This window comes from Neolamprologus multifasciatus, chromosome 14 (assembly GCF_963576455.1).
Source record: "Neolamprologus multifasciatus chromosome 14, fNeoMul1.2, whole genome shotgun sequence".
Lineage (NCBI taxonomy): Eukaryota > Metazoa > Chordata > Actinopteri > Cichliformes > Cichlidae > Neolamprologus > Neolamprologus multifasciatus.
Window position 1 is genome coordinate 39,590,091 of NC_140452.1, and position 16,386 is coordinate 39,606,476.

At 39.7% G+C, this 16,386-nt stretch overlaps 1 protein-coding gene and 1 long non-coding RNA gene across 5 annotated transcripts in view; both read right to left on the reverse strand.

Annotated features, from left to right (window-relative positions):
• Positions 1-16,386, reverse strand: part of nf1a (neurofibromin 1a) — a 116,904-nt gene that overhangs the window by 77,822 nt on the left and 22,696 nt on the right. For 2 of the 4 annotated variants that reach the window (XM_085130732.1, XM_085130729.1), the window contains exons 5-20: positions 16,176-16,282; positions 15,955-16,022; positions 15,788-15,863; positions 14,223-14,380; positions 13,961-14,134; positions 7,966-8,094; positions 7,775-7,849; positions 7,557-7,688; positions 7,201-7,338; positions 6,941-7,054; positions 6,114-6,193; positions 3,885-4,008; positions 3,482-3,728; positions 2,150-2,223; positions 1,928-2,011; positions 1,117-1,518 (exon numbers count right to left, since the gene is read on the reverse strand). In XM_085130732.1, coding sequence (XP_084986858.1) covers positions 1,117-1,518; positions 1,928-2,011; positions 2,150-2,223; positions 3,482-3,728; positions 3,885-4,008; positions 6,114-6,193; positions 6,941-7,054; positions 7,201-7,338; positions 7,557-7,688; positions 7,775-7,849; positions 7,966-8,094; positions 13,961-14,134; positions 14,223-14,380; positions 15,788-15,863; positions 15,955-16,022; positions 16,176-16,282 — 2,182 coding nt within the window. The remainder of the gene's footprint in view (positions 1-1,116; positions 1,519-1,927; positions 2,012-2,149; positions 2,224-3,481; positions 3,729-3,884; positions 4,009-6,113; positions 6,194-6,940; positions 7,055-7,200; positions 7,339-7,556; positions 7,689-7,774; positions 7,850-7,965; positions 8,095-13,960; positions 14,135-14,222; positions 14,381-15,787; positions 15,864-15,954; positions 16,023-16,175; positions 16,283-16,386) is intronic. The other 2 variants (XM_085130731.1, XM_085130730.1) reach the window with 2 other exon arrangements.
• Positions 14,898-15,780, reverse strand: LOC146504649 (uncharacterized). The gene is made up of 2 exons (XR_014868709.1): positions 15,405-15,780; positions 14,898-15,359 (listed from the first exon to the last, which is right to left on the reverse strand). It is a non-coding gene; the product is annotated as an uncharacterized LOC146504649 (long non-coding RNA).

A 16,386-nucleotide genomic window follows, 5' to 3' on the forward strand; every position in this document is an offset into this window, starting at 1 on the left:
ATTTGTATAGTCGCTCATTAAGACCAGGTTGAACACTAATAACGCGATTCTTTCCGACCTGTTAGCACATGCAGACTTTCCACCTATAACTAAATAATAATAGTATTCTTGCACACAAGCTTTCTCAAAGATCCAGACCTGCATAAATACTACAGGTTGGATACTTTGCAGGACATGTATCAGTTGTTGGACTTGGAGCGTCCCTTTCACAGCGCAAAATGTTTGAACCAGAGTATTATATTGCAAATCACAAAGGCGATTTACTAAGATTAGTGGCAGACACCTTGAGTAAGCAGGCAGGACTGTGATCGTTACCGCTATGACGTAATTTATTTGGAAAGTGTAAATGGGGAGAATTACCAATGGTTTTACGCACAGTGCCAGAGCTTTGTGGTTCACTCCTACAGCAGTGTTTTACTGACCTTATTAATCATCCACATATTTCTGGCTGAAACACACACGTACATATTGTTGCACAATCGGAATTTGTTTAAGTTTCGATTTTGTAGTTTATATAACAAAACATAGAAGACCCTACAATAATAATTTTACGCTTTTAATGTTCAGAAACACAAGTCAGCAATAATCACAGAATGCAAGCATCACTTTCTGTCTCACCTGTTCGTGCACAACCTGTAATTTTTTGGCTGCAAACATATTAATATACATATTTAATAGCAAGGCTCAACATTAGCCACCCATTAGCCATTAGCACCCATCGTGGTGCTGTCACTGATGAGGCGGCAGTTTTAAGTGGCTGTATCTGTAGTTATTTTTACTTTTAAAACTTTATCCACAATTTTCCAATAATACAGTTTATGTGTACTGAGGTAATTTCATAGGCTTTTACTGTTTCTATCCTAAAATTGAAAAAGAAGGTCCTGAATAACAAATTATGCTACGTCACTCGTGTCACTGGATGGCATAAAGATTTTTGAAAATTAGATGAGGTTATACAGGAGGCTTTCTAAAGCTCAATAAAAAAAAAAGACTGCTATTAAAACAAGGGCCTATTACACAACCACATTTAAAATTTTTCTCCACTATTTGACACATTTTTACTTCCTAAGAAAATGGCTAATTTTTAACATTTATTTCTCTTTAATACGAACTCACCGGTCCCTGAGTGTCAAAGAACTTGCCAATGCTGTTCTTGAGCTTGTTGAACAGCATGGGATACAGAGCTGGACTGAGCTCCAATCCAAGGAGATCCTTAACATTGGTGCGAACATGGAGGCCCACCCTGTCGTGGCCACAAACCAGCAGAGCCAGCAGCCGGTCCAGGAAGCGGCTCACAGGTGTCTCACTCGAGGCCGAAGAGCAAGAGGAGGTCATGAGGTTGGACACCTCACAAGGGCCCATAGAGATCATGGAGTGTTTACGCTCAGTCATGGAACCCATAGGTGGACTGTATGTGGGTGGGCCAGGGGTGCTGCGCTGCTGGAGGCACACACCGCCCAGAGCACACAGAAATCCTGTCATGTTGATCCACTCCTGCTGCAGGGGGATACAAAGACACTGAGGCCCAGTGGCACAACACCAGGTAAGCTATTTGTTACAAGTCTGCATTCAGTAATGTCTCAAAACAAAAATTCACATCAACAGCAACAAACACGTCACCAAATCTTAGTTTAATTAATCAGAATTCTTTGAGACTGTTTGTAATGTTTAGGATTATAATTCAGTTTCCAAAATAAATAAGCTTGTAAAGATTACTGAATATAATACAATATTCGCAATCAGGTAGAATTCAGAGCTGGTAAATAATCCATACCTGCTAAAAACTGGTGTCCTCTGCTACTGCCTCACTAGCAGTGCTCTTATATTTTATCTTAGTATTTTGTGCTTTCAGGTAAAACTAGGTCTGGTACTCCCAGCAAAGATGTGACACATAGAGACGGTAACTTCACATTTCCCTATACCTTACCTGTCCATCATCTGCCTTGTTTTTGGGAAAGTTGAGAATCTGTTTGGTGGCCTGGTCCCATTTAGCGTATGTGTCCTCCCAAGCCTACAACATTAACAAATTGTAAATTTGAGCTCTGAAGATATTGTATAAATCAACCAAGAAGTCACCAGGGAAGGGTGATTACAAAAATAACAAAAAGCACATCAGTAGCCCTGAAAATGAATGTAAACTGAATGTTACTTCAATATTTCCTGGCGTAGGATGCTCTATCCTCCTCAACAAAGCCATCACCCTCTTCTGCAAGGTGGAGCGGCCTGTGGAATTAAGAACAAAGCCTTCATTTAAAGACTTCTATTTTGGGATCTACAGACGATATAAACAGAAAACAATCACATCTAGATATTCCGAGTAAAGCAGGATCTAAAAAACTACTCAATCACAGTGTGTGCCTATTGTTTAGACCCTGCTTTTGCATTTTGGCTTAGTTTTTGATAAATGATGTCATATTGCGATACAGTACTGTGCAAGAGTCTTGCATCAATCTCATTTCTTGATATTTTACTTCCAAGAAATAAGAGGGTTCTTTTGAGTGGTCCTCAGCAATAGTTCTCCAGGATTTCGTAAGGTCTTTCAATGACTTTCTTTAGACACTGACTGCTTTTTTGCTGATTTCAGTCCACTTATATCTGAGTGTTTTCACTGGAATGTTTTTCTTTTGTTGTTTGTTTTCTTTTTGTTTGTTAAGCCATATAACACTGACCCATAGAACAACCAAGGATGAAAAAAAGCCACATAACTCAGCAGACAACTTAGCAAAAAACATTTTTCCATTATCTTTAGGCACTTTACTACTTGCAGCCTGTCATAAAATTTGTTCTTCATTAAAAATAGCAAAGATAACACAGTTTGCTAGCTACAAAAATTGAATTTTCACATCACAAAGGTGATTCTCGCAGAGATTAAAAATTAGAATGGTGTGCAGATTGTTCTTACAAAAATGTAAAGAAACTGAACAAGGGGAGGATAGATGAAGTGGTAGGTCTAAAAAGGTGTGCCAAATTACATAAGAACTGAACTCAAAATCAAATGATGATTCTAAATATTTTAAAAAACTTTTGGTTTAATATTTATGTGAATCCTATTTGAATGCTTTTCTCGGCTTGAGTGAATTGTCTGAGACACACTGGCTGCTGAGGACACACTTTGTATTTTGCTGGTGTTTATGACACATAACAAATACATCAGTGGCGAGAGTTTTGGTCATTATGCAAATGTACCGTTTATAAGGCTGGGAAAGCCTGCAGTCAACTGAAACTGAAGAAGTCACTTGAATGAGTGACAAAGCGTTTCTCCCAATGAAAACGCTACGTCCAGATGAACAGAATCAACTTTTTGGGATTTCCTTACCTGGATGATTGAGCATGCATCCAAACGTGTTTTCCGTTATTTTTTTGTTTGTTTTGTGCATCAAAGCAAAATCATTTACAATTTATTCATGTGAAAAGATTCATTAGATGGCATTAAGCCAAATTGGGGGATTACTTCTAGCTAAGGTACAGGCAACATACTCACCCGTTCCCATCATGTTGCTGACAGATGCCAGTTCACTGAAAGTCACATAGTTGGGCAGGATGGTCTGAACGGGCACCTCGTCAGCAGCACTGCGGATATCAGCTTCCTCACACAGGTGGCGAAAACAAGACATGGCCACCAGAACAGCTTCGGTGTCTGGGCTCCACAAGAACATGTAGAGGGACACCTCTAGCTTTGTCTGTGCCTGCCGACAGATGGGGATGCCACCACCCATGGTGGCACACTCCTGAAAATAGCAAGTAACATCCTGGTTATACCCACCTTGTGGGACATCACATCATCACCCTTCTTGGTTCTAAGCCAATGAAACACATCTCGCAAGGACTAGACTGATCACTGGGGCATATACCAGAGTAATGTGCGTAAATAAATGGGGCTGCACCTTGTTTTTGAGCAAAAACTTGTTCCTGCAGATGAGAATCTCCCTCAGCCATTTCAGAACCTCTGTCCCATTAACAATTAGCTGACCGATGAGTTTGCGGCAAATTAGGAAGAGCACCTGTGAACTGAAAAGAAGAACATAAACAAGCGGTCCTGTAAATTTCAATGTTTATAACATCAACTGAGTATGTGCTGCTTTTTTACACTATAACAACATAAAAGCACCTTTCAGAAATGCACATCTTTCCATTATTTTCCATTAATTCCATTAACAGTATCTGAAACTGTCGACTTCATATATAAATAAGTACTAAATGGTCATTTTTGAGGAAAAGTTCCAACAAACATACTTACTGAGTCCAACCTACTTGTGTACACTCAATTTATTAGTTACACCTGTTGAACTGCTTATTAGCACAAATATCTAATCATCCAATCACATGAAAGCAACTCAATGCATTTAGGGTCATACTGTGACAGATCATCATCATATCTCGTGTCCTGACTTAATTCACCAGTTCTAAAAAGATTAAAAGGGGCTATAGAGTCCCAATCAAAAGTTTTAGACCACTTGAAAAATAGCAAAAAAATCATTTGTTGCATGGTTGGATCTGAACAAGGTTCCAAGTAGAGATTCAAAATCCAACAAGAAGAAATGGGAGTGAGACAAAGCATTTTTTGGAGCATGCAATTTATTGCAAACAAGACTTCAACTGAAACAGGCTGTTTTACAAGCAGATGAAAAGTTTAGGACCACACCTCTAAAAAACCCTGTAGACCCCCCAAAACAGAAATCAAAATTCCAAACATGAACTCGGTAATGAATAGCTCCACCGTTATTGTTGATCACTTCAAATTTTGTTGCAGGAATCCTTGATGCAAACATTTACATGAGGTAGGTGGGAACATTTCTCCAAGTGGTGAAGACGGGTGCACGAAGGGAATCTACTGTCTGGAACTGTTGTCCATTTTTGTAAACTTCCCTTGCCAGCTATCCCTAAAGGTTCTCAGTTGCATTGTAGATTGGGGGAACAAGCAAGATGGTCCAAAAGAGTGATGGTATTCTCCTGGAAGAAGTCCCTTGTCCTGTGGGCATTGTGTACTGTAGCGTTGTCCTGTTGAAAAACCCAGTTGTTACCACGCAGACCTGGGCCCTCAGTCATGAGGGATGTTCTCTGCAACATCTGGACATAGCCAGCGGCCGTTTGACGACCCTGTACCTCCTTATGCTGCCCCCTCCACTGTGGTGGGTAGAAAACAGCTCAGGTGGAATCTGCTTGTCATGCCAGTAACATTGGAAACAATCAGGACCATCGAAGTAAAAGAATAAAACGTTCCTCCACCTTTCAATGTCCCATGTTTGGTGCTCTCTTGCAAAGTCCAAAAGGTCAGTTCTGTGGCGTTTAAGGAGACGTTTTTTGTTTTTGAAGCCCTTCAGTCTCAGATGCCATCTGATGATTATGGGGCTGCCTTCAGCACCAGTAACAGCCTTAATTTGGGTCGAGGATCGTCCAGTGTCTTGACAGACCCTCTCGCTCAGTGCTGGTGAAATGTTTGGGGGTCTTCCACTTGACTTTTTTGTTCCATAACCATCAGGATTCATTTAAGAAATCCCAAATTACTGTTTTGCAGCATCCCACCTCAGCAGCGATGGTGTGTTGCGAGAGACCCTGCTTATGCAGTTCAACAACCCGACCACGTTCAAAACGGGAAAGCTTTTTTGCCTTTGCCATCAGAACCTCATGACGGTGTGACTACTGGACAGAAGATGACAATGAATCCACATTTTTGCAAAACCTTTGATCAGCTGTTTCAGTTTAAGTTTTGCACGCTCAAAAAGATGTTTTGTCTCACTCCCATTTCCTCTTGTTGCATGTTTGACTTGGAACCTTTTTATGATTCAACCATGAAAAATATGATTTTTTTTTTTTTGCAATTTTTCAAGTGGTCTCAAACTTTTTATTGGGACTCTACTTTGTTTTATACTCTATGCCCCAGCATAGACTAGACATAATAATGTCCAAGAAGTTCCTGGCTTCAATGTCAAAAAATCTTCTAAAACATATTCAGCGGATGGATGTAATTTGATGTAGTTTGTGTTATGAAATAAAAACAAATTCACTAAAAGGCAAGAAAATGAGTCACAACCCTTTGGGACATTGCTGAGTCTTGATGGGAATGAGCAAATTTAAGATCTCTAGCTTCTTCATGAAAGATAAGACTGTTGTACCTAATGTCCCAAAATGTCTCTATGGGGGCATCAGGATTCCACAGCTCTATGTTCTCTGGTTGGTGCAGAACTAACAAAGCCTGGAAATCAAAAGAGCAAGAGGAAGGAGATTTTAGACTTAAGAGAAAGAACCAGGAAGAGGTAAAGATTAACAATAAAAAAATAAAAAGATCAGTTCCTATCTCTATTATAATAACTTGCATAAGATATTTACCACAATTCCAGAGACCGTGAGACTGATATCATCACTTTGTTTCAGAACTTTCAGAAGAGATTATTTTTGAAATTGTTCTTTAGCCTTAAGCTGAATAAATAGGTTGAGCTGTGTGATCATATAAGTTCAACTAGCTCTTTCATTGTTTTTTCCTGTTTTATATGTTTGTGTTTTCCACAGAACATATAAAATACTTTCTTAAATTGAAATAGGAGACAACAGCAATAATCAGTTGTCTCTAGTGAATTCTTGCTCCCACAGATGGATTCCACCTCTACAATCTTTGAATGGAGTTGTAGTTGGAGTCCTTGTTCTGCAGCTCAGCAAATCCCCACAGCAGAACAAGAGCACCGCGGCCAACTACAGTCAACAACTATGAAGTTGGAGTCTGTCTAACAGCAAGACAACAGAGAGCCGAATGGTATTAGGGATAGCAAAGTCCTGCTCAGCCTACCGACTGGCTAATAGCTGGATGTTATTGGTCATGTGAACATTCACATGTGTAAAACTGAAAGCATTTCAATAGATGAAAGGAGTTTTTTCCCTTTTATTCCTGCTTTTCATTTTAAATATCTGTAGGAAGTGCACCGAGCATTGAGCATTGGACTCTGACCTCCATGGCTTCTTGTGAGAGCTGGGTACTGTTGGTTAGCGGCACCAGCTGCACAAGGCCAGTGATGAGCTCTGCTGTGCTGCTCTGCATCTCTGGAGCTTGTTTCACTGGGTTCTGATACACAGTGACACAAACAAAAATATGAGCATACTTGCAAAATATTGAAGTCAAAAGATATTTTTGTACCAGTTTAAACAAAGAAAAAATATCAGTTGTTTCTAGCTGATAAGACAGTCCAGCATAAATGTAGAGGGACTCACATGCAACATGAGTTTGGGGTCAGCATGGATGAGTTTAACCAGAGCAAGGAGGAGGCACTTGTAACTTCGAGTGTCCAAATCTGTGGCTTTCTCTTTGAACTTAAGGCTGGTGGTTTTCTTTCCAATAAATGTTAGACTCTGTAGCAGGCAGCAGAGAGAGAGAAAAGACAATATAGTAGTAACTAGTAGCCAAGTGTAATTATATACATGTATAATTATATTACAGAGTTGACTCTTTATTGTAATAGTACAGTTTCTGTCTTTTGCCATGTTTAGTTGAGGCATGCTTTCTCTGACCTTCAGAGAAGTTTGTTTAAATAAGTAAAACAGTTTACAATATCCTTATGCCTTCTCACCGGAGTCATGCGTAGTGGGGCATGTGTGCCAGTGCCTTGGGTTACACGGTTGAGGGTGTCTGAGAACATGAAGCGAAGCTCTCCAGAGTGGCAGTATACTGCATCGATCTTAGGCCACCAGTCCAGGTGGGACTGAAATACAACACAGGACGAGTGTAAGTCACAGAACACTTCAAACTGTTGCAGCACCACTGATGTACGAGCCTATGCAAACTTACATTGTTGATTATTCTATGTAACGAGTTGACCAGGACAAAGTGAAAGGTGGAAGGGGATGACGAGGCCAGGCAGACCTACAAGACAAAGAGGAAGCACCCTGAGATTTACAGGAAACTTCTCGTGTGATGCACCTTCAGACAAAGGTTAACATGCCATACAAGAAAATGAATATCACTTTTTTCCTGTCTACCTTAAAGTGCTGGTTGTTGTGAGGGTTAATGCGGAAACAGGACACAAAGCAATCCATCATGAGCTCCACATCAGCATTCTGACTGCCCGTTCCCCTCCAGAAGGGTTTGGCTGGGTTGAACAGCAGAGCCTGATGAAACACAGTCACTTGATGTCATTCACAAGCACATTTCTACAAAGATAAACTTCATCACAACGACCTTATAGATAAATATAATAAAGGGACCAGTTACAGCAGTTACGAATACTGTTATATACAAAACGTTAGGGCTGCTCAATTAATCAAATTTTAATCTCGATTACGATCTGGGCTTTCAACGATCATTAAAAATGACTGAGCCGATTATTAGCCCCTCCCTCGTGCTTTACTCTCACGTTGCTCCGTGTGGCAAATCGAGCGCACCTCTCTGCATTTTGAACACGCGTCACAACAATTAAGAGCAGCGGTCCCCAACCTTTTTTGCACCACGGACCGGTTTATGCCCGACAATATTTTCACGGACCGGCCTTTAAGGTGTCGCGGATAAATACAACAAAATAAAACTAGTACCGGTACTGAAAAAAAGAAAATTTATTCATAACACACGTGAAAAGACCCAGGAAAACCGAGTTAACGATAAAAACGATAACAAAATAACGCTGAAAACCGGTAAAAACCCTGAAAACTATACATTTCACACCTGAGCCTCAACTCTCGCGGCCCGGTACCAAACGACTCACGGACCGGTACCGGTCCGAGGCCCGGGGGTTGGGGACCGCTGATTAAGAGGACCCGAGGGAAGCTCGGAAAGCTAAGCAGAAGGTTTGTGGAGAGGAGAGTGACTGCCGTTGGTTGAAAAGAGAGAAACATTATGGGTTCACGGAGTCAGACGTGGATCAAGTAGACATAGTGTGTAAACTTTGCTACAGTGTCGTAGCTGCACCACAGAGCAACACTGCAAAGTTCACTAAACATAGATGTTTACATTTTTCATTTATATTGCAAACATTTGCACTGTTATCAGTATTTGCACACTATTTTATATTATTTTTGACAATCTTTAAAGTCATTATTCAACACATTGTTATTGTTAAATAAATATCATCAAATAATCGAGATCTCAATTTCAGTGAAAATAATCGTGATTATCATTTTTACCATAATCGAGCAGCCCTACAGAACGTATAACATGTATAACATATGTAATAATAATGAATGAAGTAATATCTTTCAAAGCCTTTGGATGTTCTTTAAAGTCCGATCTGCATAATGATTGTTTAAGGATTGTCCTGAAAAACAGTAAAAACCAACTGACTCGGAGCAAAGGCTGAGAAGGGGAACTGTCCTCAGCATCACAACAAAGATGAAAATAAGACACATACAATGCATTGACCTGCCTACTAACACACACACAGACAGGCAATGAAGACCAGCTTACACTCATAATCATAGTCACATAGTTCATCAGTGTGAAACACGCTTACTAACAAATACCGAGTTCATCAGTTTTAGTGCCACCAATCAGTGATCCGTCAATAAACTTGGTGGTTAATACAATTGTAAAATGCAATATGAAGGCACTGATCATTTATTTGGATCTTTCAAACATGCATTTCTGTTATCATGCTGTCCTGTCAACTTGCATGATTGTCATCATGTCAGGGGAACATAGAATAAAACACCAGAATGTTGCAGATGGTTAAATGTGACTCAGATCCACCGCTGTACGCATGTGAGTGGAGACTCAAACAAACTGCTGTTATTCCTGCTTCTGATGAACTGGTGAAGCTTGCACACCAACACACACACACACACACCTTATATACAATCTCATCTATATATAAGATTGTATATACGATTTTTATGTTTTATGTTTGTTTAAGTGTAACACTGAGGGCTGTGGAAGCCCAGCGATTTCAAATTCCTGTGTATGATCTGTATGTATAGTTTTTGACATTGAAGCTAAATTTGACTTTGATTAAATGGGAACAAACTTGCTACATGTAACAGCACATGGGAAGGGAGCTGATGAGCAGTTCGAGAGAGAAGAAACAGTGACTATTTGACAAAAGATAAGCGTACAGCCAGGGTAATTCTCACTGAACTGTTTTTATAGACTACATGACAGCATTTCACGCGTTTCTCTTTCAAAGACTGAACAAAACGATTGGGGCTGCGGCTAACATAAATGCAACAGTACAAACTGTTGAACGAAACTGACGTTCCAGGGGTAAAACATCACAAATTAGGTGTTCAGGAAGCATCTAACAACAAATGTTTGTGTTGCAAACAACCGCCACACCATATTGCCAGTTTCACCAAGCAAATACATTGCTGTGTTGAGGCCTAAACCAGGTCCCAACACTTTTTAACAGTGGACTTAAAGAAAACCTGTCAGGTTTTATCCCTCTGGAGGGGTCCACATTTTTTGATCGGTCGATGACTTAATAATCTGTTCTCCTTTTAAGTGGGCTTGTGAGATTGAAACTAAAGGGCTATAAAACACCTGACTAAGAACAGCCACAAGTGAGCTTCAGAGAAACTCACCTCTCTGGGACACATGTTCACACCACATGGTCAGACCCTCTGTCTAAAAAGGATTGCAGCGATCCAACCCATTCCAAAGTCACAAAGATTTTTATTTATTTTATTGATGTATTTATTTATTCATTGTTTGTCTTTTGGGATGAATGTAACTGGAGCCTCGTCGTCTCGTCGCTCTATAAACTGTACTGTATACAGCAGAAATGACAATAAAGTTTACTTTGACTTTTTGCTATGACATCATATGTATGTCATATACATAGTACAGTTCGCTGCACCATCATCAGCAATGATACATCAGAGGGGAATGACTGGACATGATAGACTAAAAGAATGACAAGACCAGCAGGCCTTCCTCCACCTGCGAGCAGTGGCAGCTGAAAAGAATCTCTAGCTTCACATGAGCTTGTGGGCAATCCAGACTCAATCTTTTATCTGCCACATTCTGTGTCACTGATCGCACTGAGAATAAACTATATTTACTAGCTGCTTCTTGGTTTTGGCATCACACTGTATTATTGAAAAATGCCAAATATCACAGTGAAAAGATGTACTGTTTTAAACCCAGCATCACTGATGAACCACATGATTTTATAGCAGCCATTTCTGGAATCTGTTCACCCAGACCTGACCTACAGGATGCACTGCTGGCTAACTTTAATCTGAAGGTTTTTGTGGACGATTCGGCATAATGCAACCCAGACACCAGTGAAAAAGTAGGATGTGCACAGAACATCTTGGAATTAGGCTCTTTACCATATCGCTATTCAGCTTAAGTTGCTGAGCTTGTAGCATTAGAACAAGCAAGTGAAATCACTTAAGATCAGTCACCATTTACACTGATTCTACATAAACACATAGGGTGATATATGATACATTTTGTCACATGGAAATAAAAGTTTTTAACTGATTCAGGTAAATCCATTGCACATCGCAAAAAAGCTGCATTTCTGGATCCTTGATTACTCCCATAAGCTGCAGCTGTTTGTAAATGTGAAGTTTATAAAACTCTCTAGGCAACTATAGCGTGGAGACAGTGGTAGAGCCAGCACTTAAACAAAATCTGGAACCAGACCACAGCATTAACACTAACTTCATCTCCTAACAACAATTTACAGGCTACTCAGAGCAAAACATATGTACCCAACATTTCTTTTCCTTTCATTCTCCTCATTGTGCTAAATTGACACGTGAGAAGGAAAAGGCAGGATGGTACAACAAATACAGGCTACGTCCACACGTACACGGGTATTTTTGAAAACGAAGATTTTCTGTTTTCGTTTATAAAAACACATAAAAGCCAAAAACGAAGGAAAACGCTGCTAGGAACATGCCAAAGCAGCAGGTGGCGCTATATATCCTATCCACCAATCAGAAGTCTAGAAGCCTCGGTGGGAAAGAGTAAACAAAGATGGCGCATAGAAGCAGAACCGAGTCTTATGTGTGGAGGGACAGTAACTGTGTATATGTAAGCATTTAAACACTGCAGAGAGTACAATTAACAGTATTTTGTCTACGTCCGCCATTGTAGAAATTCATTTCACCGAAACAATAACGTGGCGCACAGTGTGACGTCAAAAAAGGCGCACACCTTTGACGCTGCGTTTTCTCTGTTTTTCTCGTCCACACGTAAATGCAAAAACTAAATGCAAAAAAAATATCCACTCTGGCCGGAGTTTTAAAAATTCTCCGTTTTCAGTGACCAAAAACGCCGCTTACGAAAGGTGCAAATGCATAGAAAAATCTGCGTTTTCAAAAATACCCGGGTACGTGTGGACGTAGCCAAAGCTACAGAAGAAGAACAAATTTTACTTTACAAATGGGGGTTTTTTTTTGCAATTTTTCTATGATTTGTGTAACTAACAATCCATGTACAGGTATAAAAACTGCAGGTAGTACATCTATGCCTACATAAGCCTTTTTTTGTGGCTGCCGTCAGCAGCAGTTGGGGCATGCAATTTGTATTTTATGTGTTGGTATGAAAACAAGATGTTTATTTGTTTATTTTTTTTAATTATAAGTTTATTTGTGACAGATCTGTCGAGTTTATGTTAGTCATGTGCAATACAGAATGTGTTGACATTTTGTAAAGGTTAAATTAAGAACTGTAAAAGGTCAAATTGTGAATGTCTTTTTCATGTTGAATAACATGCTTTATTGTTTATTCTCTATGAAAATTGATTATTTTATGTTGTTTTGTACAGTTCTCAACGCATCATTTGTGGCACCTGTGTCCACTAAATGCCAGAAGAAATCAAGAATGCCACGTGTCCGTTATTCAGCTTGGAGAGAGTTACAGTGAGAGCTCAGTACGCTCGACATGAGGCGAGGAGACGAGGCGCTGTGCCTGTTGTCCACTGAGCAGCAAAGAAATCTGAAGACTCATCACACTCTAAAATCAGACAGATAAAACTGTGCATACGCCAGTAACCTGAGCAGCAAGCAGTTTGAACTTTTAGATGGATGCTCAGACAAGTGACACGTTTAAAACAAGTGAAATATTAGGAAGTGGATCAACTTTGTTAAATACTTTGAAGGGCAACCGCAAGAACTAAAACTTGAAGAAATCTGGTGCTCTGCACATTTTTTCTAAGATCAAGGTTTTGTCCATTTAAGATTTTGATAGGTGAAGTCATTTTACATATTTGTGTTATTTGGATGCTAGAAGTGTTAAAGTCTCATAAAGTCTCACAACAAAAATACAGAGTGGATAAATTACATTTATTAGAAACAGGAAAGATTAACTAATTCTTCTAGACATCGACTCAAAGCTGTATGAGAGCAAATAGATGCGACTAGTCTCATGACTTGGCAAAACATAATCGCTTAAACTCTACGCGCGAATCTGATATTTTTGGAGGGTTTTCCTTTGTATTATTACTGATATTTTTCGCTGAGAATGTCTGATTAAAAATAACCAAAAGGACTGAAATGTGATGGAAAATATGTACTTTACCTCATCAAACCACTATGTACTATTGATATGTAATTCTAACTTTATTGTACAAAGGAGTGAATGAAGACAGGAAAACAACTGACTGTAAACTTTGCTCAAGGCCATGACTTCATTATCTAGCTGGTGCCTACATGATGGTGAGAATTTCCCTCCCAACCACTGAATAGACAAAGACTGTATCCAGACAATGGCTATAAAGAAGCTGCTATAATTTTGCCTTTTGGTCAATGCTGGTACAAATTCTGTATATTGATCCTTTTGCAAAATTTTGAACTTTCTTTCAATAATTCTCAGAAAATCAGTTTGGTTTCGATGCTCAAACTATTTTTCCCAAAATATGTACACCCCTTTAGAAACATATTTGAGTGATAACTTATGTCCAGTATGTAGGCACGATGTGTGCGTTCATCTTTGATGTGTAAAGATTCATTACTATTCACTATGTAATAATAAACAGTATTAACACAACCTAAGATTTAACAAACAGGATAAATGCTTTTCAGAAAGTGGTCAGACCTTGAGATCCATGACAATGGACTGGACCAGGAGGAAAATGGTGGAATGATCTTCCCAGTTGATGTAAGTAGAGGCTTTACAAAGTTTGACACAGGCAATGGCAGCACTCTCCATCAGCTGTTTGCTTCCACCTTGCCCTGCTAAAGCTTTCCGTAAACTGTCCAGAAAAAGTTTCTGCAGATACAAAATGACAGAAAAGTGTGTAATTAAAATGTGAATGGAATCAAACTCTGTTTTATCTCTGTGTGTTCTTCTGTCACACCTTGTTAGCCTTGCTTTCTTCCACGGTGTCTTTGGAGATTGTGTGTGTAATCTCTGGACAGAGTATGAGGAGGATTATCTGCAGTGGCCACACTGCTGCCTTCCTCTTGGTACTCTCTGCAAAACTGTCCACCAGGTCAAACAACTTCTCTGCAGCTTCTGTACAAAGACATAAATACACACATTTAATGCCAGACAATTTTTTAAGCCACTATCATGGATGTTAAATTTGAAATAAAACATGTACAGCTGACAATATTTTTCATTACTTATATATTCTAGAACATTAGAAAAACATCTAGAAAATTAAAAGAATCTTTTGATGGCTATTGAACTACTCTTCAACTACTACTACTACTTACAAAGGGACCTGTCATCTTTTACTGCTGTTACTGTTTCCATTCAACCAGCAGCTGAACCAGCAGTAGTAGTGATGTCACTTGTTCCACAGTAGAATGCCATTCAAAAGCTTTTATTGCTCTTACTTATTATTTTAAACATATATCGCTGGAGAGAATAGAACATTTCTACAGTACATCAAATGTGCCATCAGTATATTCAAACACTGCCAATGCATACAGTACCACTGCACACCCTCTGTACCACTTACTAAGCAGGCATGGAAGCTTTTTCTCTAATGCCGGGCTCACACTGTGCAATTTTGTCAGTCGCGCGATTCAGCTCCTGCTCAAACTGTACGATTGACTCGCAGGGGTTAGAAGTTCGTAGGTCACGATGCAGGTCTCACACTATACGGCCTGATGCTCGGATGCGACCCGAGTGCTCACACTGTGCATCCATAAAATGAATGTTATAACAGAAATTCTGTCGCTCGCTCTCCCTCTCTGTCTTTCACTCACACAGACACACACCGCCATCAACTTTGCTAAATTGCTAATGAAAAACATTGATCAGGCAGCTGTGATTGAGCAGCAATGTCTATCCAACTATTTTCACGGTTGTTGTGGTCGTGATAATTTTGTGAGGCCACATCGAAAAGGCTCGGATGAGCTTTCCAAAGTTCTACAAGTGCCTCCATCGCTTGTGTCCAGATCACACGCTGCACTGCCGTGCTGCGCCGTCTTCTTCGCTGACATTTGTGTTTGCACGTGCGCAGTGTGAGAAACTGAGGCGACACCTTCACGACGGTCGTGAGGATTTCAAACAGGTTTGAAATCGTCACGACCAAGCGATTGATGATCGGGAGCTGGTCGTGAGGTGTTAATCGCTTCTCGTTACCCCACGTATACTACACGATGCACGACGCACGATGAAGGCCAAAATCGGGCCAATCGCCAAAACGGTCGCACGACTCAAAAATCGGCTCAAAATGGGCAAAAAAAATTCGCACAGTGTGAGCCCGGCATAACAGACTAAATCAGCTCAGCTGCTACAAGATAGCTGTTTGATATTGTCTGTGTGTGTTTCATTATTACTATTACTAAAACAGTTGTAATAATACACAATCATATCAACCGTTCTAACAAAATAACTTCCCAGATATGGGGGTAACTATTTCTTCTCCATCATCTTATATATTAATATTGTATTTAACTCTTTTCATACCTGCCATATCTGACTGTGGTCGCTGGTACAGCATGGTGAACTCATCTGGGTAACACTCCACCCAGTTCCAAAATGCCTGAAAAAAAGAAAAAGACGTGTCACATTTGCATTATTCACTGATATCATGCTTAAAATTATTTTGCACTTTTACAAAGAGAAAAAATTACCTTCTCTAAACTGCTGATGACGGCAAGCTGGGCAGGCTTCTTTAGAGCTCTGAACTTCATTACAGTTTCTAAGAGGAGAAAGCCAAACAGAATTTTTTCTTTAACATCTCTATTTCATAATTTCTCAATAAAAAACTAATTTTATTCTTCTAATAATTCCGTAGTCTGTTTACAAATAGCATAGCCCCAAATGTAAACCTGTAAGTGCATTAGAAACGAACCTTGTAACAGCCTCTTCAGCTTAGAGCAGTCCACATTGATGTACTGCATGAGCTCTATGTCATGAACATCAACGTTATCCTCTGAGCAGACGGTCAGCTCTTGAAGCCTGAAAAGACAAGGAGTGAATTCTGCTGTTCAGCCGTTACAAAGAACAAGGCATAAAGAAAACAGAGCTTAAAACATTAATCTGGAAATCAGAGGTACTCTCTG